This window comes from Taudactylus pleione, unplaced genomic scaffold, assembly GCF_031769625.1.
Source record: "Taudactylus pleione unplaced genomic scaffold, aTauple2 ptg000043l, whole genome shotgun sequence".
Classification (NCBI taxonomy): Eukaryota; Metazoa; Chordata; class Amphibia; order Anura; family Myobatrachidae; genus Taudactylus; species Taudactylus pleione.
Genome location: NW_028284445.1, coordinates 1,313,492 through 1,339,849, shown reverse-complemented (window position 1 = coordinate 1,339,849; position 26,358 = coordinate 1,313,492). Strand labels below are relative to the sequence as shown.

Below are 26,358 nucleotides of genomic sequence, written 5' to 3'. Positions count from 1 at the left end.
TTCATGCCGCCGGTCTCTGGGGACAGACCGGCGGCGCTAGTAGCGGCGGCGGGCTCCCCCTCTTCAGGCATACCCCGCGTGTCCGCTGGCCCCCGGGGTGTAAGTACCGGCGGGGAACCGGCTTCCCCGGGGGTTTAGTACTAGCAGGGGAGGCAGCCTTCCCTGCTTTAGCGCTCCTCCCCCCAGCCCAGCGCGCCTTCTCTCATGTGTGCTGGCGTCGCTGGGCTGTAATCTCCTGGCCACTCCTCCTCAGAGCTCTCCGGCGGCCATCTTCCTCAGGCAGCATCGCAGAGCTCCCAGGCAGGCTTCCAGTGGACCAGTCCCCCTGCGTACCTCTCCCCCTGCAAAGGACAGTGTGCGCAGCGCTATAGCCCTCCCAGACACTGAATCTGGGAGGTTGATTGTAGCGGAAGGTGCAGTGAGTATAACTTCTCTGCATGGTATGTGACTTTTGCTAGTGCTGCTGTCTGTGCTTATTTTCTACTTACTGTCAGCTTTTTACCTATCCCTTTCCTTCTCCTACGGCCCGCAGGTGCGTGGGGGAGGGGTGTTCTTTCTGTGTACCTCACTTATATAAATCTACGTATTTGTGAGGTCCGTCACATACTGCGGTGTGCTCCTCAGTACCATATTGTGGGCTGTTTGGGTTGCATACTTGGGAGTGCGTGGGTGTTATACGCCTTACCTCGTTTCGGTGAGACACTTTTTTTGCAAAAAAGTTTGTGTCATGTCTGATGAGGGGAATGAGCGCTCCGAGGCTCCTGTGTTGTTTTCCTGCCGACGCTGTTCGGCAGGGGTTGACGGGGCAGAATTGTCTCAGGACAGTCTGTGCGGGCGGTGCCAGTTGGTACCTGGACCCTCTAAACCCCCGGTGGCGCAGGATCCTCCGTGGGCAATGTTTACGCAAGTGCTGGCGTCAATCGCGGACCGACTTGCGGTCCCGACTGCGGCCCCTTCTAGGGCGTTGCCCCAGCCTACCATGCCCCGTTCCCCGGGTGTGACTCGTCTGGTGCAGTCTCCTCCCGGGTCTCAGACTGTGGGTCCTTATGCGGGTTTGCCGGTATACGTGCAAACCCCCACGGTGCTGCAGCAGTCGATGGTACCTTTTCAGGGGTATCCTCAGGCAGTACCCCCGCCTTGGGTGGACGTCCTCTCCAGCTCTGTTCAGAGTCTGGCGGCTTCGTCAACGGCTTTTCAACATATGGTGCACAGTGATTTGCCCCCACGGGCGTCCAAGCGTTCCGTTCCGGCTTCACTGGCGGCTCAGTTCACGGACACGGACGTGTCTTCGGATGACGGGGAGATCCATGAAGACTCTGACTCGGATGCCGGGGCCCAGGAGATGGAGGCTAAGTCTTCCATTAATGTGCCGGCATTGGTTAGGGCGGTGCGGGCCATCCTTCACATTGAGGAGGATGTGCCCGCCCCCAGGTCAAAATACCCAAATTTTAAAAAGGCCAAGGTAGCTTCGACAATTTTTCCCCTGTCCGATCAATTGACGGATCATATGGCAGGGGCCTGGCAGTTGCCCAGCAAGAGGTTCCAACCGCAGAAGCGGTTGGCTTCGAACTATCCGTTTCCGGAGGCTCATTGCAGGAAGTGGGAAACTCCTCCAGCGGTGGATTCCCACGTTACCCGCTTAATTAAAAGCGCTACGCTGCCTTTGCCGTCGATCTCCTCCCTGAAGGATCCCACGGACAGGAAGGTGGAGACTTGTTTGAAGTCTATCTACTCTGTCTCGGGGGCGGTGGCCCGTCCGTCCATGGCCATCTCTTGGGTGGCTAATGCCATCGAGAGCTGGGCCAATGCTTTGGAGGATACCTTTCCGGAAGATGCTCCGGAGATCCAGAGAGCGTTGATAGGTCAAATGAGGGATGCGGCTTCCTACATTGGGGAAGCATCGTTAGACGCAAGCCTGCTAACCTCTCGGGTGTCAGCTGCGGCTGTGTCAGCGCGTCGGTCCTTGTGGCTGAGGTCTTGGAGAGCTGACGCTGACTCCAAAAAGGGACTGGAGGCCTTACCTTTTAATGGGGAGTTGCTTTTTGGTCCAGACTTGGACAAAATTGTGGATACTCTGGCTAAGTCTAAATCAGCCTTCCTCCCTTCGGCTTCTGCTCCTACCAAGGTACGGAGCTCTGCTTTTCGGTCCTTTCGGGTTCAGGGCAAGGCAAAAGGTTAGTCCTTCCCGAGGCAGTCGACGACCAAGGCCGCTTCTAAGCCCAAGAAGCAGCCCTGGAGTGCCAGGCGCCCTTCTTCCAAGCAGGAAGATAAACCTTCTGCCTGATGGGACGGGCCTCCCTCTGGGGGACCCCAGAGTGGGAGGCCGACTTCTTCTATTTGCCCAGTGCTGGCACAATACCACCACGGATGCCTGGGTTCGAGAAGTGGTCTCCCAGGGGTACGCCCTGTCTTTTCGGCACAGACCGCCCCACCAGTTTTTCTGCACGAGTCTTTCTCAGGATACGACCAAGTCTTTACAGATTCAGGAAGCTATAGAGTCCTTGCTGACAGCAGGGGTCATTGTTCCCGTTCCTCAATTACAACGAGGGACGGGGTTCTATTCTTCTCTGTTTCTGGTGCGGAAACCCAATGGTTCTCATCGCCCTATCCTCAACTTGAAGTCTCTGAACAAATTCCTCAGAGTTCCCAAGTTCAGGATGGAAACGTTACGTTCCATCATTCTGGCGATGGAACCGGGGGATTACATGGTGTCCCTGGATATCCAGGACGCCTACCTCCATGTTCCGATAGCACCTTCGCACCAGCGGTATCTGAGGTTCGCTATCCTTCAACACCATTACCAGTTCCGGGCGCTACCCTTTGGTCTCTCCACGGCACCGAGGGTGTTCACGAAGATTATGGCGGTCATGGCCGCACATCTTCGGAACCAGAATGTACGGCTACTACCGTATCTGGACGACCTCCTGTTGCTGGCGAGTTCCCCGGAGGTACTGCTTCATCATCTCCACTTGATGGTCGCTTGCCTGCAAGCGCACGGGTGGCTGATAAATTGGAAAAAGTCCTCCCTGATTCCATCTCATTTGGGAGCCCTGCTGGATTCTCGGCAGCAAAGGATCTTCCTGACCCCGGAGAAGGTCTCCTCCCTGCAGCTGAGGATACACAGTTGCCTGAGCAGTTGCCGCCTGTTGGTCCATTCGGCTATGAGGGTTTTGGGCTCCATGGTGTCAACATTCGACATGGTGGAATTTGCCCAGTTCCATTCCCGGCCTCTGCAGGGGCTGATTCTATCGGAATGGAACGGGTTACCTCACCGGATCCGCTCTCAGTTGCTGGTGTTGTCCCCGGAGGTTCGGCAGTCTTTGGCTTGGTGGCTTCAGACAGCTCATCTGGTCGAGGGGCGTCCCTTTTGGATCCCGGACTGGGTCCTGCTCACGACGGATGCCAGTCTTCGGGGTTGGGGGGCAGTGACCGGCTCGTTGTCACTTCAGGGTCGTTGGTCTGCGGAAGAAGCTCTTCTTCCCATCAACATTCTGGAACTGCGGGCGGTTTATCGGGCCCTGCAGTCGTCCGGTCCCGCTCTTTACGGACGGGCGGTTCAGGTGCAGTCCGACAACGCCACCACGGTGGCGTATATCAACCACCAAGGAGGAACTCGAAGTCGGGCAGCAATGTCGGAGGTGTCTCGCATCCTTGCTTGGGCGGAGTGTCACATTCCAGCGATCTCGGCAGTCTTCATTCCCGGAGTCCTCAATTGGGAGGCGGACTTCCTCAGCCGTCACGACGTGCATCCCGGGGAATGGTCACTTCACCCAGAGGTGTTTCAGCTACTCGTGGACAGGTGGGGGCTGCTGGAGCTGGACTTGATGGCCTCACGTCACAATCACAAGTTGCCCGTTTACGGGTCAAGGACAAGAGACGCAGGTGCCAGTCTGGTAGACGCGCTGTCGGTGAAATGGACGTTTCACCTGGCGTATCTGTTTCCTCCGATATCCTTACTGCCTCGGGTTCTGCGGAAATTCAAGCAGGACGGCGGCACGCTCGTGCTGGTTGCTCCGGCGTGGCCCAGACGTCCTTGGTACTCCGATCTGAGGTGTCTCTCCATCGACGCTCCGTGCCTTCTTCCTCAGCGTCGGGACCTGTTGTCTCAAGGGCCCTGCCTTTACCCGGATCTGGGTCGGCTGTCTTTGACGGCGTGGCTCTTGAGACAGCCGTCTTGAGGTCTAGGGGTTTCTCCAGTTCAGTCATTGGTACCATGCTTAGGGCATGCAAGCCTGCCTCCGCACGGATTTACCACAGGGTGTGGCGCACTTACTTTCAGTGGTGTGAATCCAGAAACTATGATCCTCAGGTGTTCCGGGTTTCCAGAATCTTGGAGTTCCTTCAATCAGGTTTGGACCTCGGCTTACGCCTGGCCTCTCTGAAGGTTCATGTGTCTGCATTGTCCGTGTGGTTTCAGCGACGGATTGCTACACTACCGGATGTTCACACCTTTTTCCAGGGTGTTCTCAGGATACAGCCTCCCTTCGTGCCTCCTGTGGCTCCTTGGGACTTGGCGGTGGTGCTACGGGTCTTGCAGGGTCATCTTTTTGAGCCTCTTGAGGCGGTGGACCTCAAGTGGCTGACGTTCAAGACCGTTTTTCTCCTAGCAATTGCTTCTGCCAGGAGGATGTCAGAGTTGGGGGCGCTTTCCTGTCGCCCTCCTTTTCTGATTTTTCATCAGGACAGAGCGGTGCTCCGCACTCGTCCTGAGTTTTTGCCCAAAGTGGTCTCGAAGTTCCACATTAATCAGGAACTTGTTGTGCCAGCTTTTCAGTCCCCTGATCTTTCAGCTGGTGAGGCTTCCTTAGATGTAGTCCGGGCACTTAGAATCTATGTGGATCGGACTGCTTCGGTTAGGAAGTCGGATTCTTTGTTTGTCCTCTTCGGTTTTCACAAGAGGGGTTGGCCTGCCAACAAGCAAACGTTAGCCCGTTGGCTCCGTTATTTGTGAGGCTTATGCACAGGAGGGTTTACCTGTGCCAGCCTCTGTTAAGGCTCATTCCACTCGTTCTGTGGGTCCCTCTTGGGCTGCTAGACATGGCGCCTCCGCTGTTCAGCTGTGTAAGGCGGCCACTTGGTCTTCAATTCAAACGTTTTTGAGGTTCTATGCGTTTGACACCTTCGCCTCTCAGGATGCATCCTTCGGGCGCCGGGTACTCCTTTCAGCACAGGAGCATCCCCGCCCTTAGTTGAACTGCTTTGGGACATCCCCAAGGTCAACCCTGTGGACCCCCTATGGACCCTGAAGTAGAAAACAAAAGATATGGTAAGAACTTACCTTTGTTATCTCTGTTTCTACGAAGTCCATAGGGTCCACAGGGCGCCCGCCCTGACGCACCTGGCTTCAAATGGGCTGTGTGGCTGGTCACCGGTTTTCCGTCTCCCATTTCTGTGAGTATGGTTTCTTGTGTGTTCCAGTCTTCCTTCTCTCTGTTTAGTCTCCTCCTCCGGCCTTAGCTGCTTACCAACTGAGGTGCCTGTGGCCGGGGCGGGGTATAGAGGAGGACGGACCCAAGTGCATCCTGGGAGCAGCAAAGCTTTAACTGCGTGGTGCCCATGGATCCAGATCCAGCTATACCCCAAGGTCCACCCTGTGGACCCTATGGACTTCGTAGAAACAGAGATAACAAAGGTAAGTTCTTACCATATCTCTTGTTTTTTCAATTGATTGAAAAAGGGAAATATTTTTATACACAATCGATTGCAAATTGCACGATTGCTGCAATCAATTTCTGATGTATGGTGGCCTTAATATGTGGTCGTTTTCCATTCGAAATACATTTTCTAAATGTGTAATTAACCAATTGTGCATCTTTGTTATAGAGGAGAAAGGGGTGAACCTGAATAGGATACTTAATTTGGGGAATAAGATCTTCCTTATGAGGCTTGCCCTGCCTAAATAGGACAAAGGCAAATTTCTCCATCCCTCTAGATCAACCAATGTGGAACGAATAATGAAGAAAAATGATGCCTGTTATATCTTATTCTCCATATCATTATTTATATTTTGAAAATGATGTGTAGCCTCGTTCTTTGTTGGCCATGGCTATGTTAAGCTCATTTTATATATAGTTTACGGAGCTCTCTTACACTGTTGTGTTCCAGTTGCTACATGAGCTCTGTTTATCTCCAGATCCTTTTATGTTTACTTTGTTGACAATGTGGCTTATGATAACTCTGTATTTTCAGATTTAAAAAATAAAAATGAACTCATAAAAATTGCCCATGTTATACATAACATAACTGTGCTGTAACCCATATCAACCAATCAGACGATTGCTTCTAGCCTGCCCTTACAGACACACATTGTATCTCTATATGCCACAAACCTTGGATTTCCCAGCCTATCTAATAATATCTAATCTATTGGACCAGATATTAATTAATAAGACAGTCATCTGATTCTACCATGATGACCTGGTTTTGTTTAAATCAGGGGGGCGGAACCTTTTTTCTGCTGAGGGCCATTTTGATATATATAATATTATTTGCGGACCTGGTGCAGGCCACGCCGCCTCCGTGTGACATCACACAGGGGCGGGGTCACAATCGCCGGTGTTTACAGCAATGCCCAGAGCATCCCAAGGATGCTCCAGAGAGCTGTAAGGGCAGCGGTGTGAACAGTCTGAAGCATCCTAAGGACGCTCCAGGCGGCACTGCTGCATAGATTCTGGATGCAGGGTGCCATTCTAGGCACTCTTCAAGCCAGATGAGGCTAGCAGAAAAAAGCTCAGAGGACCAGACCAAATGATTCCGGGGGCCTTATACAGCCCCCGGGCCTGAGGTTCCCCATCCCTGGTTTAAATCATCCAGATCGGACCGCATCATCGCTGCTTGTTAAGCCTTAAGTATTACTTACATGGGACTGATCAAATCTGATGGATGGATGCTGTAGCTTTTACATTTTTGTGTTATTTAGACCACTTTCATGAATATTTTGGAGAATGTGCCTGTGCTTTGCTGACCTGGGTCTTTAGATCCAGCGGTGTGCCCCCGCGCTTCAGTGCTGTAGGAGGAGTCTCAAGGACACTAAAGTTAATAGAGTAGAGCTTGTGAAAGATACAACATTGCTTCATACTGCAGATGTGATATGCTTTGTATTATATTATTTGGGCGCCATTTAATTCATTTGCGGGAATTTAGCTCCTGGACTAAGGCCCTCATTTATCAACGAGTTTTATCATTCACAACGAGTGATAAAACTCGTTACGTAGGATAAATGGTACTCCAGCCAATCAGCTCCCAACTGTCATTTTTCAAACAGATAACAGCTGAGAGCTGATTGGCTGGAGCACCATTTATCACATGCAACAAGTTCTATCAATCATTGTGAATTATAAAATTTGTTGATGTATGAGGCCGTGCCCGGAAGGCAATACAATTACTTCCTGCGACTAGCCCTGAGGCTGCATGTATCGTGGATTTTTCCACGCACCCACTTGAGGCGTGAGCATAAATCTGCATTAAGTAGGGCTTCGGGATGGTTTACGACCTGACGGCTGCATCACGCCCACGAGCAGCAGTTTAACAAGGCTAATTCCGGGCTTTATTGCAGGAAAAAGAAGCCGTTGTGGGAAGTAGTTCCACAGCTCCTGCAAATTAATGGAATCGCCCCCTTTTTGTTAATTTGTTGTAGAAGAGAACTAACAAGGCTGCATCCATAGAGCTCCTGTGTCATTACCAGTCTGCAGAGATGTTATCTAGTGGTTCTTCACCTTTGATAGAATTGTATTCGTTACTTTATTGGTAAAGTGTTCACGGCTTCACACCAGATAAAAATACTATTGATGTGAAAGCAACAGAACAAAACCTGAAAGCTATAATTACTTACTCCATCTAAACTTTAATTCATTTCAGTGCTTGCAGTTGAGACTTATTACAAAGTTAAATGAGGCAAAAGGTGAGAACACAGTATGACGACTTTAAAAATTGCTTTCAGTGTGTGTATTGTTTGTGTGTGTATTGTGAGGATGGTAGTTAATTTGGGTATCAGATCATTACCTTTTTCCCTTGCAATAAGAACACTGACTGACTCTGACGGGGAAATGTATCAAATTTTCGAGAGAGATAAAGTGGAGAAGTTAGCCATAGCAACCAATCGGCTTCTAACTGCCATTTATCTAGCACTGTTTATAAAAATGAGTTCTAAGCTGATTGGTTGCTATGGGTAACTTCTCCTCTTTATCTCTTTCAAAAGTTTGATACATCTCCCCCTTAGTGTCTTACGACTTTTAACCCATTTTAGTTGAGAAAACAAGACGCCCTTCTCATGCTGGGCATGACACCATGGGGGACATGTAATAAACAATGGAGATAAATAAAGTACCAACCAATCAGCTCCTGTCTTTTTTTTTCAAACTCAGCCTGTAAAGTGCCAGATAGAAGGTGGTTGTCTCTCTGTCTCTCTCTCTCTCTCTTCCCCCCCTTCCCCCCCCCCCCTTCCTCCTAAGCACATTTTCTATTCAGATCCATTGTCCTCAGTGTTTCCATCCGCACTTGCTGTCCCCCAGGAAATGTATCCTAACCTGTATCACTAAAGCCAAACCAGGAGCATTACCGGTCTATCAGCACTTGTGCAGGTCACTGACATCTCTCAAAGGAAGTTAGACCGTCACTGCTGCCAATGTCCAACTTGCACTTCAAATAAAAGCGAACTGCTGATTATACAGATAACGGTAAAACATTGCATGTCCAGTCTCATGTCTGTACTGAAGCTGCAAAGAGCAATGCAGAGTCCACTGTTGCATCTTACCTTGGACAATAACTTACAATGGAAACATTGAGTTTGGTCTTAGTGTAGAGCAGTGGTCGCCAACCTTTATTGGGGTGTGAGTTACTCGAGAAAAATTAAACCTCCTGAAAAGCTACTAAAATTACAGGAAGAAAAAATCTGGCTAATATCCGAATAATTAAAGGTAATTTTCATGAAAATAAAATAAAATGTTTCATAGAAAACAACAATGCATTTTATTAACACAATGAAATTGTAAATAAAGTTTAAGAATAGGCACATTTCACTGTTAAATACCGGCTGCAAGGAGGAAAGTACAATAGAGGAGCAAACAATATAGACAGGGCTGCTGTGTAATTTCCGGCAGGGCTGGGCGGGAGTCACTTGCGGTGTCCGTCACATATTGTGCCGCTCCTCCATGTTGTAGACGCTGCAGGTGGAACCACGGGAAAGCACGTCAGGGTGATTGCCGTATTGGCTACAGCATTCCCTTGACGTGCTCCGCCCACAGGGTCGACACCACAGGGAAGCGTGCTTCAGAGGTCACTCCCTCCTAGTTGACTCCTAGCTGACTTGGCAGTAGTGTAGCTAGGTGAGCTACCCTCCTAGGTGACTCTGCAGTACTGAAGCTAGGCGAGCTGCTAAAATTAAGACCACGAGCTATCAGTAGCTCTGGAGCTATGGGTTGGCGACCACTGGCGTAGAGCCTCCTGCGTATATATTTGTAAAATGGCAAGCTGCCGGCTGCAGCCAAAGCCTAGGAGGGATTCCTGCAGTCCTTGGGTAGCCTGTTGTCCATCACTGGTTTAGACTGCGGCAGAATTTTTAAATACTGTCTTCAAATTTGATTCTGTTTTGCGCTAATACCTGTTCTAACATAGTTGTGTAGAGTAATGGGTATTCCTGTGAGCAGACCTTGGGGTTAGCAGCCCTACATTTCTGTTTTTGCTGTTGTACATAATACAGATGGTGAACCAGCGTGTTCATAGAGAATTGATGGAGTTGTCTATTGGGAATGGTGCTGGCATGGTGGGGCTGTATGGCATCTTAAAGATTAATCACGGCATGTGTTAAGTTTCAAATAAAAAATAACTGACCTACTTGTTTCCACATAATTAATAACCAGGGTGACTTATTCGGGCTTTCTATATCTAATAAATATTTGCTTTAACTAATACGTTAAGCATGTCATTGCAAACAGTGGATCTTATACACAGGCTGCAGAGTTTTGTCTCCTTATTTGCTCAGCTTGTCCAGATTAGGTTGTGATTTAGAATCTGAAGCCCACAATGAAGCACCCTCCTGTACAACTGATAAGTACAGTGCCTACGCTCTCCAGTACAGTGATGGTGCTCTCCTGTACAGCTCACAACTAACAAGTACAGTGATGGTGCTCTCCTGTACAGCTCACAACTAACAAGTACAGTGATGGTGCTCTCCTGTACAGCTCACAACTAACAAATACAGTGATGGTGCTCTCCTGTACAGCCCACAACTGACAGTACAGTGATAGTGCTCTCCTGTACAGCTCACAACTGACAGTACAGTGATAGTGCTCTCCTGTACAGCTCACAACTGACAGTACAGTGATGGCACTCTCCTGTACAGCTCACAACTGACAGTACAGTGATGGCACTCTCCTGTACAGCTCACAACTGACAGTACAGTGATAGTGCTCTCCTGTACAGCTCACAACTGACAGTACAGTGTCTGCGCTGTCCTGTACAGCTCACAACTAACAGTACAGTGATAGTGCTCTCCTGTACAGCTCACAACTGACAGTACAGTGATGGCACTCTCCTGTACAGCTCACAACTGACAGTACAGTGATAGTGCTCTCCTGTACAGCTCACAACTGACAGTACAGTGATGGCACTCTCCTGTACAGCTCACAACTGACAGTACAGTGATAGTGCTCTCCTGTACAGCTCACAACTGACAGTACAGTGCCTACGCTCTCCTGTACAGCTCACAACTGACAGTACAGTGATAGTGCTCTCCTGTACAGCTCACAACTGACAGTACAGTGTCTGCGCTGTCCTGTACAGCTCACAACTGACAGTACAGTGTCTGCGCTCTCCTGTACAGCTCACAACTAACAAGTACAGTGATGCTGCTCTCCTGTACAGCTCACAACTGACAGTACAGTGCCTGTGCTCTCCTGTACAGAATTGGCGCTCACAACTGAGAAGTACAGTGATGGCGCTCTCATATACAGCTCACAACTGAGAAGTACAGTGATGGCGCTCTCCTGTACAGCTCACAACTGAGAAGTACAGTGATGGCACTCTCCTGTACAGCTCACAACTGACAGTACAGTGATAGTGCTCTCCAGTACAGCTCACAACTGACCGTACAGTGTCTGCGCTCTCCTGTACAGCTCACAACTAACAAGTACAGTGATGGTGCTCTCCTGTACAGCTCACAACTGACAGTACAGTGATGGCGCTCACAACTGAGAAGTACAGTGATGGCGCTCTCATATACAGCTCACAACTGAGAAGTACAGTGATAGCGCTCTCCTGTACAGCTCACAACTGAGAAGTACAGTGATGGCGCTCTCCTGTGAAAATACAAAATGCTTTGCTCCTGGACTTTTCACTTTTTAAAAAAAATACCAGTGTTTGTACCTGGTGGAAAGGTTTATGTTGTAGGGCCTGTATGGTGTTTATGAGCAGGGGAACCAATGAGAAGTCACTATCGCTCACAGTCCCCTTCCGCAGGGTAACAAACATGATTTTTTTGTGTCGATGAGCTTTAAATGCAAAATATGCAATACACTATATCTTCACATAACTTTTATCGCAGAATTGCAAAAAAAATAAAAACTCCATTTAAGCAAGTGTCTGGTTAGTGGCTGGGATTGAGTGCAAACTGTGCAATGTCAATGAGGCCTAGGGGTATATTTACTAAAGTGTGGGTTTATAGAAGTGGAGATGTTGCCCATAGCAACCAATCAGATTCTACTTATTTATCTAGCACCTCCTAGAAGATAATAGCTAGAATCTGATAGGTTGCTATGGGCAACATGTCCACTTCTATACACTTTAGTAAATATACCACTCAGCATCTGAGAAACTATGCAGGTTTTGCTATAAAAAGGCAGATATCCAATTATAAATATATTGCCTCAATTGTGCCGATCTATTTGCTCCAGATTATTGGCACAATTGCCCTGGGTTTTAGAAATGTTCTCTGATAAGTTCTGTGCTCTTTCCTCACATGGTGTAATATCTCTGTCCTCCTTGTCTAAAGTATTGACAGGGCTTTTAAATCATTACAAATAAATAAATAAAAAGTTAAATAACCAAGCAGCACCAGCACTAGTAACAAGCCTGCAAGTAAATGAATTAAACTTAATTTGGTCTCCATTGTATTCTTAAAGAACAGTGCTCTGTTGTACCCTTTCCTACAGAAAATGGACCATCATTTCCTTAGCAGCATGAGGGCCCTCGCACCGGAATCTGGTTTCTGTGGCAACGAGTGAGACAGGGGAATAGGACTTCATTAGGGCCCTCCTGAGATCAGAACGCGGGCCTGTGCAATGAGACATTCCCATGATCTGTTACCTTTGTCTTCCTGGGGCATGTCTTTACTTTTCAATGGAACTTTTGTTCCCCCTCATTTTTATACGCATAATTATGCCCCCGTGCAGTACACTTCTGTACATTCCTCATCTCTGTAAGCTAAACACACCCATGAACTGTGTATATTAAAGAAGCCAACTACTGACTGCACTTTTTTTTTATTTATCTTTACACAATCTTTATAAGATTTGTAATGACTGTATTCGAGTTCTCTCTGTCAGTGCCCATCCGCTGCAGCCTGGGAAGTGCATTAATATTGTATTGTATGGCCTTGTTTGCACCATTGCATTCTAACATTTAGTGCCGCATTTACAAATTTTCAAGCATGCCAACAGTATCCTAAATGAGGGTGGAAAAAAGCACAGTATATGAAAGCACACGGAACCACCCATGTAATGCTTTCAATGAGCTTGTTAGTTTTTATCCATTTTTCCAGCATGTATGTGTGAATGAACCTTTAATGTGCCATTGTTGGCCTAGTGGTTAGCATTGCTGTCTCATAGCACTGAGGTCCTAGGGCCTTGTTGACAATGGAACCCATATGTGTGGAGTTTATATATTCTCCCCGTATTTACGTGGTTTCTCTCTGGGTGCTCCAGTTTCTTACCACAAGCCACAAAGTTAATTGGATTCTGACAAAATAATTAACATTAGAATTAACATTATATGTGTCTGTGTAATGGGGAATATTGGGGGAGATTTTTCAAAGCTTGAAGAGAGATAAAGTACTAACCAATCCGCTTCTGTCATTATACAGGCTGTGAGGTCTATGTACTAAGCTTTGGGGAGAGATAAAGTGCCAACCAATCAGCTCCTAACAATTATTTTTCAAGTACAGCCTGTAACGTGACAGGAGCTGATTGGTTGGTACGTTATCTCTCTCCGTTTTAACTCTCTCCATGGCCGCGATCAGTTCAAAGCGATGCTGAATTGCTGGGGAGGGTGCTCCCTGATTCATTCCATTCAGCACGCTGTTGAGTCGGAGAATGCTGGTTCTAGCGACTTAACCTGGGTGTTTACTTGCGTCACCCGACTAAAGTGCCGGCCGCTAGGCTGCTAGCGCTCAGCGCTAAGCCGGCAAACAGCTGCGCAGCTGGCACTTTAGTCTGGTTTCTCGTCAGGAGGGTGCGAGAAGAAATCATTTAGTCCGACTTTACATTGCGCTGAATTGAATAGCTCTGGGAGCTCCCTCCCGGGGCAATTCAGCATTGCTTTGATTTGAATCGTGGCCCATGATTTGCTAAATCTCCCTCATAGGGGGCGCAATGTTAAATAGCCCCGGAAAGGAGTTCCCGGAGGGACTGATGTGAATGACTTAATATTCTCTGTAACGAGCTGTGGAATGTGTGCGCTAAATGAATATAAATCTAAATAACTTAATAACTCTTCCTGATTCTCATTTAAGAGACTTTTTCGATCTTTTGCAGCAGAGATAGTGATACAGTTATGGTGCTTTTATATAAAGTGATTGTGTGAATGTAATGGGGTGTGCTTTAGCAGTACAGTCTGTTATTGTGTGTTACCTACATTTTATACTGGGTGTTATGCGTGAACTATATATTATCAGCTGTTACCCTTGCTCCTGACAAGGCAGCGCAGTGAAGATAACTGTGTACTACAGTGATGTTTTGCTGCCACCTAGTGAGTGCAGAGAACTTTACAGGTAATTTTTGTGATCTGTTTGCAGTAAATGTAATTCTGGAATAGGGGGGACCTTAACAAGCTACTCAATGTTTTGGGGATTACAAAGGTGTTTTCTTCCTTACTAAAGGCCTTGTACTCTCTGCCACCTCTGCATAAAAGTGAAGGATTTAACATCCTCATGTGTTGCTATTTATAAATTATCTTATTTGTGTTTAGTTAGCAATTTTTTTGCTTAATAACAAAGGTAAATTGAAAGCAAACGCCATATGTTTCAGGCATGACATCATGCATTTTTAAAGATTGTCAGACTATATATTTAACAGTATACACTTCCACATAATCACGTTATCAGCTTGTTCTAAAACTGGGTACTCACTATAGGATGTATTGTTCGATATATCGTCCTGATGTGGATCGGATCAATATATATCGTATACATCACACCATCGAATGACGGATCGTGCAGCGAGTAAGGCCATGCCATGTATTGTTTCACCGCATCGTCTCATTGCTGGGTAGCACTGTCGTATGGTGTGCACCCAGTTTAAGACACACACCACTAGTTTCTGGGGTTCCCATAAATCCTGTCACACTTGTGTTATCAGTAATCCCCTCCCTGCTGGTGATTTGTGCTGCTAATACTATAGCACTTGTGTTATCAGTAATCCCCTCCCTGCTGGTGATTTGTGCTGCTAATACTATAGCACTTGTGTTATCAGTAATCCCCTCCCTGCTGGTGGTTTGTGCTGCTAATACTATAGCACTTGTGTTATCAGTATTCCCCTCCCTGCTGGTGATTTGTGCTGCTAATACTATAGCACTTGTGTTATCAGTAATCCCCTCCCTGCTGGTGATTTGTGCTGCTAATACTATAGCACTTGTGTTATCAGTAATCACCTCCCTGCTGGTGATTTGTGCTGCTAATACTATAGCACTTGTGTTATCAGTAATCCCCTCCCTGCTGGTGATTTGTGCTGCTAATACTATAGCACTTGTGTTATCAGTAATCCCCTCCCTGCTGGTGGTTTGTGCTGCTAATACTATAGCACTTGTGTTATCAGTAACCCCCTCCCTGCTGGTGATTTGTGCTGCTAATACTATAGCACTTGTGTTATCAGTAACCCCCTCCCTGCTGGTGATTTGTGCTGCTAATACTATAGCACTTGTGTTATCAGTAATCCCCTCCCTGCTGGTGATTTGTGCTGCTAATACTATAGCACTTGTATTATCAGTAATCCCCTCCCTGCTGGTGGTTTGTGCTGCTAATACTATAGCACTTGTATTATCAGTAATCCCCTCCCTGCTGGTGATTTGTGCTGCTAATACTATAGCACTTGTGTTATCAGTAATCCCCTCCCTGCTGGTGATTTGTGCTGCTAATACTATAGCACTTGTGTTATCAGTAATCCCCTCCCTGCTGGTGATTTGTGCTGCTAATACTATAGCACTTGTGTTATCAGTAATCCCCTCCCTGCTGGTGATTTGTGCTGCTAATACTATAGCACTTGTGTTATCAGTATTCCCCTCCCTGCTGGTGGTTTGTGCTGCTAATACTATAGCACTTGTGTTATCAGTAATCCCCTCCCTGCTGGTGGTTTGTGCTGCTAATACTATAGCACTTGTGTTATCAGTAATCCCCTCCCTGCTGATGATTTGTGCTGCTTAATACTATAGCACTTGTGTTATCAGTAATCCCCTCCCTGCTGGTGATTTGTGCTGCTAATACTATAGCACTTGTGTTATCAGTAATCCCCTCCCTGCTGGTGATTTGTGCTGCTAATACTATAGCACTTGTGTTATCAGTAATCCCCTCCCTGCTGGTGATTTGTGCTGCTAATACTATAGCACTTGTGTTATCAGTAATCCCCTCCCTGCTGATGGTTTGTGCTGCTAATACTATATCACTTGGGTGGCAGATCTACAATATCAGAGTGTAGAGTTTGGTTATGGGTCATTCCATGTCAAGTGGTCCAGGGGTCCCCACCTCACCATCTCCAATGTTGATAACATTTTACATGAAGATTGGCATACAGTATATGTTACCTGAAGGTTGGCATAGAGTATATGTTACCTGAAGGATTGCATACAGTATATGTTACATGAAGGTTGGCATACAGTATATGTTACATGAAGGATGGCATACAGTATATGTTACCTGAAGGATGGCATACAGTATATGTTACCTGAAGGTTGGCATACAGTATATGTTACATGAAGGATGGCATACAGTATGTGTTACACGAAGGTTGGCATACAGTATGTGTTACATGAAAGTGGGCATACAGTATATGTTACATGAAGGTGGGCATACAGTATATGTTACATGAAGGTGGGCATACAGTATATGTTACATGAAGGTGGGCATACAGTATGTGTTACATGAAGGAAGGCATACAGTATATGTTACATGAAGGAAGGCATACAGTATATGTTACATGAAGGAAGGCATACAGTATGTGTTACATGAAGGAAGGCATACAGTATGTGTTACATGAAGGTGGGCATACAGTATATGTTACATGAAGGTGGGCATACAGTATGTGTTACATGAAGGAAGGCATACAGTATGTGTTACATGAAGGAGGCCATACAGTATATGTTACATGAAGGAAGGCATACAGTATGTGTTACATGAAGGTGGGCATACAGTATGTGTTACATGAAGGAAGGCATACAGTATATGTTACATGAAGGTGGGCATACAGTATATGTCAGACTAACTTTGGGAAAATTTAGGGCCTGATTCAGAACCGCTCGCTATTTGCGAGCGCACGGTCTGAATCAGGGTGGGTAGTATTTATTTATTTATTTTTTCCTGTCCGCTCGCTAAGCTATGGGTGCCCACCCACAGCTAGTGCGAGCTGGCAGGAGATTATCGCGATTATCGCGACCATCGGCATTGCGAAGAGACCCTAAGGTAGGGTCTCAGCACTCGAAATGCTGAGCGGACTTCCAGCTCTAATAGAGTAGGGACGCTCACAAACGGCAGGCATTCCTTCGGGAACGCCTCCGTTTGTTCAGCCACCCCCCCCCTACCTGCCTACAAAACGGGGCGAGCTGTAGATCAACATCGACAGCCACCCTGTTATTTTGCTGCGAGCTCCAGACCGAATGAAAGTCTCGCTCGCTACGGGCCTCGCTTGTTGCGCACACTGCCACCATCGACCCGCTTGCGAGCGGGTCTGAATCAGGCCCTTAGTTCACAATATGCAATAGTAGCAAAACTATGATCCTCAAAGTGAGGTGGGTGCAGCTGTTGGGTTTGGTATAAAAGATAGACAAGAATAAGATAGACAATATCATGGGCGTATATCGACAAGTACAAAAGATCGAAGGGGTCAAAAGGTCGACACAAAAATGGTTGACACATTTTTTTTTGTTTATTTTCTAACCTTAGTCTTTACCCTAACCCTCACCGTCTTGGTAAGTGCCTAACGCTAACCGTCCCTTCTAATACCTAACCGTCCGATAAGTACCTAACCCTCAGGTAAGTGCCTGACCCTCTGTTCTGGTTCCTAACCGTTGGGGTAAGTGCCTAACCCTAACCATCCTTTCTAATACCTAACCCTCCGTAAGTGCCTAACCAAAACAAAAAAATGTCAACCATTTTTGTGTGGACCTTATGACCCTGTCGAACTTTGTATCTGTCGACCTTCATCCATGTTGACCTTTTGTCCCTGTCGACCTATTGCCTGTCTAACAGTGTTGTCTATCTAGACATTGACTATTGACTGGAACCCCAAATGTTATCGAGTCTGCAGTGCACAAACAGCAGGTGGGGATGATACGTGGAATGACCTATATGTAGTTGACAACATTGCATTAATGTTTTAATGAAGCAAACTTAATGTTTCAATGCTTTGTAACATTAAAAATCCAATGTAATTATGATTTTTATTTCATCAAAAGACAGACAAACAGAAGCCGCGTACATACTAAACGATTCAATCCATGAGCGATATCGTTTAGTGTTTCCCCGGCAGTGATGTGCTCAATGTCGTTTACACACTGAACGATTAAGTGCCTATCGCTCAGTGCCGGCACCCTCCCTCTTCCTCGAAGGTCACGTTGGACAGCAGGTTCGGACAATGAACAATGTCATCAACGACCAGCGGGAGCGACACTGGCCGATATAGGAGTGCTAGGGGAGGAGTTTGTTGTCTTAACAGAGAAATAGGGAGGGTGAACCAGATCAGAGAGGTACTAAATCTACCTAGCATCAGCTGTGTGTGAATTTACTGTATTGGTACAGCTCACTCAAATGAAGATCACAAGCAACAAGAATGTACAATAATACCAGGGGAATTCCTTTATATGAGGTTTATTTTAAGAAGTCACAGCGCCATTGTTTAAAAAAACTAAATCATTTGGTTTAAACCAGCCAACCCTGTTTGACAATATTAAACCATTTATTTCTCACCTCACCATAACGTGCTAATGAGGAAATACATTTATTGTGACTGTAGCAATGACAGTTTAGCACATTTATAATTATATGTATATCATTTATAAATTATATCTGAATAGATTTTGTACACCATTTTACTTGTGTTTAGCTTCTATACTGTCTTTAACTTCTAGTCTGTTTTTACATTGCATGATTATGTGAGAAGCTAAACGAAAATAGGTCTTTCTCATGTTCTGGACACTGATTAAAATGACTTAATTAATACTGTGGATTTTTTAATGCAGTCAGCGACTAGAGATTCGAGCTCAAGTTGCAAATGCTTTCTTGGCAAAGTTCCAGCTTACGTCTGATGAAATTAACATCCTTCGTGGAACTCGTGAAGGTCCCTTAACTGAGGTAATGAGACAGTCTCACTGATTATAACCATTAATAACACATATTGTTAGATAAATATATGTGTACATTTTTAGCAAAAGCGCTGCATTTGTAGTGAAAACTCACATCGGAAGTCTTCAATTAAGTATTTTGCTTGCTGTAGGCGTGTATTGTATTCAGTGACAGATGCGCGTTCTGTATTAGTGTACAACGTAATAAAGAATGACCAGGAGATCAGTGGGAGGAACAAAACACAGACTTCTAACTGCGATCATCTCTTTCCATCAGGTATTGTTAGAGGAGTGCAGGTGGGAACATACTAGTGTACCTGCTAAGCCAGATTTCCTTTTGTGGGGTGAGAAATAAAAGCCTTCCTGCTGCCCGAGAGGTGGGGGAATGTTTTACAGATACAGAAGTGTTCACATACATCTTCCTTGCACTTTAAACAGCCCTTCCAGTCATGCTATGGCGTGCCGTGACTCAGTAGCGCAGAACATCTTTTCACGCAACTTTTTACCTTCAAATGTGTCTCGTTTGCAAAGTGATGCGACACTGTAACGTAGCTTTTCACATGCAGATGCAGTAGCACACAGAATATAGGCATGCCGCATATCATTTTAATCAGCAGAAGGCCTACAAACGCCAGCAGACTCTTAAGGTGCCCACACACTAGGCGTTCAGGTCACGCTCCGATATTGTGTCCGATTTCTCCCCCTGCATTCGTGGGCACGATTTGGTGTTAAAAACTATCCAAATTGACCCACGATCTATCATGCATCCTATACTATTCCAGTGCATCGTGACTGAGATTTTCAGATCTTGCCTGCAGCAGGCAAGATCTGAAGATGTGAGGTACGACCATTGGGTACGCGCATCGGCATCGTAATCGTGAGTAGAGACTCACGATTAGGACATATTTTACACGATCTGTTGTCCCGATGCGTCGGAATCGGGCTGATCGTGTAAAATATTGCCTGGTGTGTGGGCACCTTTAACCACTTGCCTGGCATGGTCGTATCAGATACGACCATACCAGACTGGGCTTCCCCTGACATGGTCGTATCTGATACGACCAGTCAGAAACGCCCAGTGGGCGGCTTGCTGGAAGCAGCCGCCCATCTCAGAGGGACCTCCCTCTGCTCCCTTAGCTCCTACCCCTATGGCCGATCACTGCTGGAAGCAGTGCTCGGGCAGCCCCGTGCCGACGGCTCCCTTTACCCGGCGGCTGTAGATTAGATGGAGCAGCCGCCGGGCACATCACAGTGACAGCCTGTGGTGCTCCAGGAAGGAGCAGCCGCTGGGCAAATTCTCCCCTCCGCCTAACCACACAGCCGACTAAAGGTAAAATTCTCCCCCCGCCGCTGTAGAGAACGCGGCAGCCTGGCGGCTGAAGAGACTGCGCTGCCGCCGGGCAAATCCTCCCCCGTATGCCACCCACACTGTGAGCCTCTCCCCAGCATCACACCCATACCCGGCGGCTGCAGAGGGAAAGGAGCAGCCGCCGGGCAGATCCTCCTCTCCAGCCGCCGTATAGATAGCGGCAGCTCGGCGGCTGAAGAAACAGCACATCCGCAGGGCAAATCCTCCCTCCTTTGGAACCCGCACCCGGCGGCTGGAGAGGGAATGGAGCAGCCGCCGGGTAAATACACAAGGCTGTCCTCCTCCTCCCTCTCGTACACCAGCAGCTGCTCTAGCCGCTGGATATAGGTCCCGCCGGGCAGCAAGCATAGTGCTATCCCTCCCACTTACCCTCCCACCAATGTATATACACAGAAGAGCCCTGCCTATATATATGTGTTTGTGTGTGTGTGTATATATATATATATATATATATATATATATATATATATATATATAAAATATGTTTATATTGGTGTTATAGGCAATTTTGTTTTGATTATGGCGGTCCTGTATCGATCAAGATTCGATACAGGGCCTCTGATTAGGGATGGTATACTATACAGTACACTAGGGATGGTCACTGACCATCGATGGTTTACAAACTATCGATGGTCTATGACCAATAACAAGTTGTTGTGCCATTCCTGATGGTCATCGATACTGTACCATCGATGGCAGCCTGAACCGATTCTAAGGAAACATCGGTGGCTGGAGTCTAAAACAAGTGATGATTTTTTTATCGATGGTTGCCACATCGATAGATAATCATCAATTGCTTGAAACTGCAGTCATCAATGTTTCCTTAACATTGGTTGGGGCTGCCATCGATTGTGCAGCTGTCAATAACCATCACTACAGTATACCATAAATTTTGATATATTTATGGTATACTGTGTTTAAAAAAAAAAATTCATAAAATCATGTTGGATAAGTTTTAAAAACATGTTCTTGACCTAATTCAGCCATAAAAAAAACTACAATTTTGGAGCGGTTTTTGGAAACAAAATTCGTCAGTTAAGTGGTTAATGTCCGGGGACACTCTTACACTTGTAGTTCTACACCAGGGGGCAGGCTTTCTGGGGCTTGTAGGCCACCTGTAAAGTACAATATTATTAATTAATAATTACTATTACTTGCACATATTTATTTTTGTAGACTGCTTTTTATAATGTGTGAAATTTAGTTAGCAAATAATGATACATCAGCAGGTAACTATCTTGTAATGTATTGTGCACCAGACATTTATAATAAATATATATATATACGCTCTCTTGAAAGCTTGCAGTGTATTGTAGTATAAAAACTTATACACTACTATTTATGTGAAAGTATAGTGATACAGTAAACTGTTCCTTGATTATAATGCATACAGAAATTTTCATTGTTTATTCTGTTAATGGATCTTTTTTGTTTTTTTTGTAATTTGAAGGATTTTTTCAAGGTGTTGGAAAAAGTTAAACAAATTCACAATGATGTAAAACTGCTTCTGCGCACAAACCAGCAGACTGCGGGGTAAGTCTTCCATCTATCACTGCTAATATAAATATCTTACTGTTCTATAAAGATTATGATGACCATTTCTGTACATCTTCCTTATCAGAGCTTGTTGGGGGTTTTCTAACTGAGGGAGGGAGAGAGACCTCACACAGACTCCTCCTTTCTCAGATGTCCATTGCCTTCTGCGCATTGCAGGCTTTTTCCAAAATGTACTAATATTGTGACTTACTATAGAGTTATGCCTGGGAATGTATAAGCTGACAATGTGCACTGCTTGCAGTGAATTGAACTGGCCCACACTAAAGCATTTATTGTCCCAAGTTTTTACAGATGTGTCCTTGCTCATCTAGCCTCAATACGCCATGCAGCGCAGTATGTCTGGCGTGAGTGAGCCGCCGAGTCCTGTGTAACTCTGCTAGAGTCTGGCGACTTTTTTTTTTTTGCTGAAAACGAGTCTAAGGGCAGTTTCCAATTAGCCCTGAACATAGTTCGGACGCTAATGGATCCCCGCGATCGTCGAAAAACGGGGATTTTTTGCTGTTTATCCCGTTTTTCGCCGATGGTTTTTTTTCACCCTATCTTATTATTTCGAACTAAATAATAGGATATATCTCCTGAAAACACATAGGGTCTGCGATAAGCTCGCAGAACTATGTGTTTTCGCCTTTTTTGTGGTGAAAAACGACGCTTATCGTGGATTAATTTTCAGGACACATTAGGTCCCGAAAAATATCCACAATAAGTGCCGGCGTCATGTGGCACTTCGGTGGCCCCGATCAATTAGCAGCGCTTCTAATGCAATGCAGTGCAACTAAGACTCACCAATTTGACGTGGAAAAATGCTGCGGCCGCTGCACCGTAGCACTTTGCGTGCTGATTCAGAGACTCTGATGCACACAGATATACAAGTGCCGCATATTGGCAAAAAAAAAGACGCCCGGCACTAGCAGCGTCTCACAGGACCAGGTGCGCCAAGAGGGGCTATTTGGCGTGACTGCAGCAAATACGAGTGAGGACACATCTGTACATTGGATGACCAGAATGAGTGGTTGCCGTAGTCTCACACACGCTACTGCCAGTGTCTCACGTGCACACACACGCTACTGCCAGTGTCTCACGTGCACAAACATACACACGCTACTGCCAGTGTCTCACGGGCGCACACACACACACACACACACTATTAGCTGTGTCCCTGCCTGCCACACAATGTAAAGCATAATCGCTTTTGCCAACCATTTATATATCGTGGTATCTCTTTTCTTCAATTACATTTTTTCTAATAAATAAGCTTTATCCGTATTAAGAAGTCTCTTAACTTCCTTTTTTCCCAGCGCCAAGTTTGTGTGAGCTTGTTTTCATTTAAAGATGATCTGGAAAATAAAATTTAACGAGGCGGAAATATATATGTGCACACAAGTACATGATCAGTGGGAACATATATTAATACCAACGCTATACGACCCAGAGTGTATTGTTTGTTTGTTTGTAATATAGAGGGATATTTTTTGTTATGATGGTTTTAGTCTCAGTTTCTTCCTCCCCTTGCCATGGAGAGACGAATGGCTTAATTGCCTATAATAGTGATGGTTTTGTGCTGTTATTGTCAGGCTTGAAATTATGGAGCAGATGGCTTTACTCCAAGAGACGTCTTATGAGCGATTGTACCGATGGACTCAGAGTAAGTGTTTATCTGATCACATGTTGCTAGGGGTTTTGTTTTTTTCTTTGTAAACCTGAAAGTGGTCTAGTTAATATAAGTCTGTGCTCGTCTTATTAGTTAGATGCAATTTCTAGTAGAATATCTAAATGTGACCCCACAGGTGCAACTCTTTTCTGAGCCTCTATGAAAATATATTCATTGGGACTTAAAAGAATATTTGTAATACATGTGGTGCACAAAGAAATCCAATTTATTCAATCAAATCTTAGAGAGATTACAGGAATCTGATAAAACAAGTTTAATGATTTTGCTTGCCCAGTACTTGAACATATTGTATTGCTGTGTGTGGGCAGATTGAATAATCATTTATTATGTGATCTCTGTTCCACACAAGATCAATGTAACAAGCTAATACGTTTTAAATAGTTCTATGTATACAGGTAGATCTGTCAAAAAAACATATATATATAAAAAAAGATCTTTAAATTCAACTTCATTGGGCACTTTTACATGACTGGTATCTGCAGGATATTTTTTTTTACAGGTGTAGTGATGTCATCACTTATGTTTGGAGAGTAGTGATGTCACTCCTGTAAAATGTGGTGCTGGTAGTGCAGTGATGTCACTTTGCCACATGACTCATTTTGAAAGTATTATTTGATGCACATACAAATACATTTATCGTCATGTTTGCTTCATGCCAGATGAGTGCAGGACATTGACTCAAGAATCGTGTGACATTTCTCCCATTCTGTCTCAGGCGATGGTTGCTCTGCAAGACAGGCCCGTCCTGTACAAGTAAGTAACAGTGTTCTTTATAGCCGTATATATTTAAGAAATAATTGAAACACTATTTATTTTCCAATTTGTTTTTCTTAGAAAACAGAGCATTCATTACATTTGTCCTATCTTCAATGGGAAATCTGTCAGTGATCTTTTCCCCTAAACACACAGACTCTTCTATAGTAATTTTTTTTCTTGTTTTCTCGGCAGCACGTATAAAATGTGACATAAATTTCTGATTACATGGCATCTTGCTCTTTGTTGACGTATGCACAGTAACGACTATACGACTATCGTATTATACAGCATAAGCTGCTTGTGCGTCAGATTCACATGACTTTGCGAATAAGACTCATTTTAAGGGAAAAAGTTTCACGAAAAGACGCTTGGCGCTACCAAGATACTCCATGACATGGTGAGACTAGAAGAGCTGTTTAACCGCATGGAGGCTAGATGTATTTGGACACATCTATACATTAAGGTTCTGGTCTACCTCCGCTATTTGGAAATGACAGCCCAAACTCGAAGTGCACCTACTTTTAAAATTTTTAGAGGACCACTGAGCAAGAGTAAATATTAAGCTCCATCTGCTTCCCACATAAGAAGTGCTCCTTTCATTATATAACCTTTTTTTTATTTTTCTCCCACTGCTCAGTTTATCCTTATTTATGGTTTAAATCAGTGTTTCCAAAATCCAGTCCTCACGCCCCACTATGAACTCATGTTACAGAATACAGGTAGAGTAATTACTGATCCAGACAAGCAGATTAAAGCCCATATTAATCAATGAGTGATATTCTTGTTATCACTTGTTACTAATTTCAGATGGTGCTCCAACCAATCAGCTCCTAGTTGTCATGTGTTTGAAAAATGACAGGAGCTGATTGGTTGGAGCACCATTTAAGATTATTAACGAGTGATAAGAATATCACTCATTGATAAATCTGGGCGTACGTCAGCCAAGCACTACATGAATAAAGAAATCCTGAAAACATGACCTGTTGGGTGTGCGTGAGGTTTGGATTGGGACAAATTGGTTTAAAATAATGACAAGGAGCGACATTAGGACTGTCACATGTGACACTTTTGTGTTTTTGTAGATTTGCTTTAAAATGCGCCAAGGAATACTTTTCTGCAGCGTGGCTTAAGGGGAAGGTGCTACATAATTGGGCATCTTTAGAGTGTAGGACACAATCCTGTCTCCCCCAACTCAGAGCTGGTGATAGTGTTTTTACGGAGGAAAGCTGAATGTTCACCTTTCCACAAAGCAAGGAAGGAATGTTCAAATGTGCATTCTTGATTCCTTTATGTTATTTCAGTAATCTCGCTCCTCAAAGTGAAATCGAATTTTTACACTGCTTTACAAAATGAATGTGCTTGCTTTGTATTTGGCAAGGAACACCCTCCGTACACTCCTTCTATCAGCCACAGCAAAATTCTGCTCTTCTGCATAGATTTTTTTGGCATCCTTCGTAAATCAATGTTCTGTGAAGATCTTGGCACACTATTGCAGATTTACTGTAACATGCATGTGATGTCCCCAAATATGTTTGCACTTTGTGGCTTGACCGTATAAGTGAGGCCAACTGTCTGCAGTTTGGTTGCTGATTCAAAGTTGAACACAAATCAGGCACCTTGTGTGCACAGAAATGAATGTCTATATTCACTCCTATGCAGTGTTGAATGAATGTTTGTGATGCAGCTGCACACTATTCATATGCTTGGTTTCACTCTCATTATCATCATGAACCTTGCATCAACCTATACGTGGTGTAAATCATATGCCTGGAAATAGGCACATTTATACTGACATCCAGTCTGCATAGCCACAGTTGCATTGACATTTAATCACTGAACTTTGCCTACGTGAGACCGCCGGTCTGCCCAGTTCTGGCGACTTATCGCCCGTATTTGTGTGCGCTCAGCTTTGGGGCATGTGTGAAAACACACATAATGTACTACGCAAATAAGTGTACGTGGAACTCTGAATCAGCCACTTGGAGTGCAATGCTATTGTAAGTTTTACGGAAAATATGTGCCCACTATATTCATGTAATGTAATAGGCTGCTTTTAAACTTTTTTTTTTAATTCTTCTTCCACTAAGGGGCACAGGGATTACACTGGGTATAGCATGGAGAGGAGAGTCTGGGCACCAAATAGTTGAGCATAAATTCCCAACAGCCCGGGCTCCCTCTCATCTATAACCCGCCCATAGTCACCGGCAGCCAGTTTGAGTTTGGTACTGGCAGGAGTGGGCACCATTTTTAT

General features: G+C 45.3%; 1 protein-coding gene across 1 annotated transcript in view; it reads left to right on the top strand.

Moving 5' to 3' along the window:
* Window positions 1–26,358, top strand: part of COG6 (component of oligomeric golgi complex 6) — a 137,014-nt gene that overhangs the window by 48,998 nt on the left and 61,658 nt on the right. Inside the window, exons 5-8 of the mRNA XM_088460136.1 lie at window positions 18,655–18,766; window positions 21,576–21,658; window positions 23,254–23,324; window positions 24,011–24,104. Coding sequence (XP_088316262.1) covers window positions 18,655–18,766; window positions 21,576–21,658; window positions 23,254–23,324; window positions 24,011–24,104 — 360 coding nt within the window. The remainder of the gene's footprint in view (window positions 1–18,654; window positions 18,767–21,575; window positions 21,659–23,253; window positions 23,325–24,010; window positions 24,105–26,358) is intronic.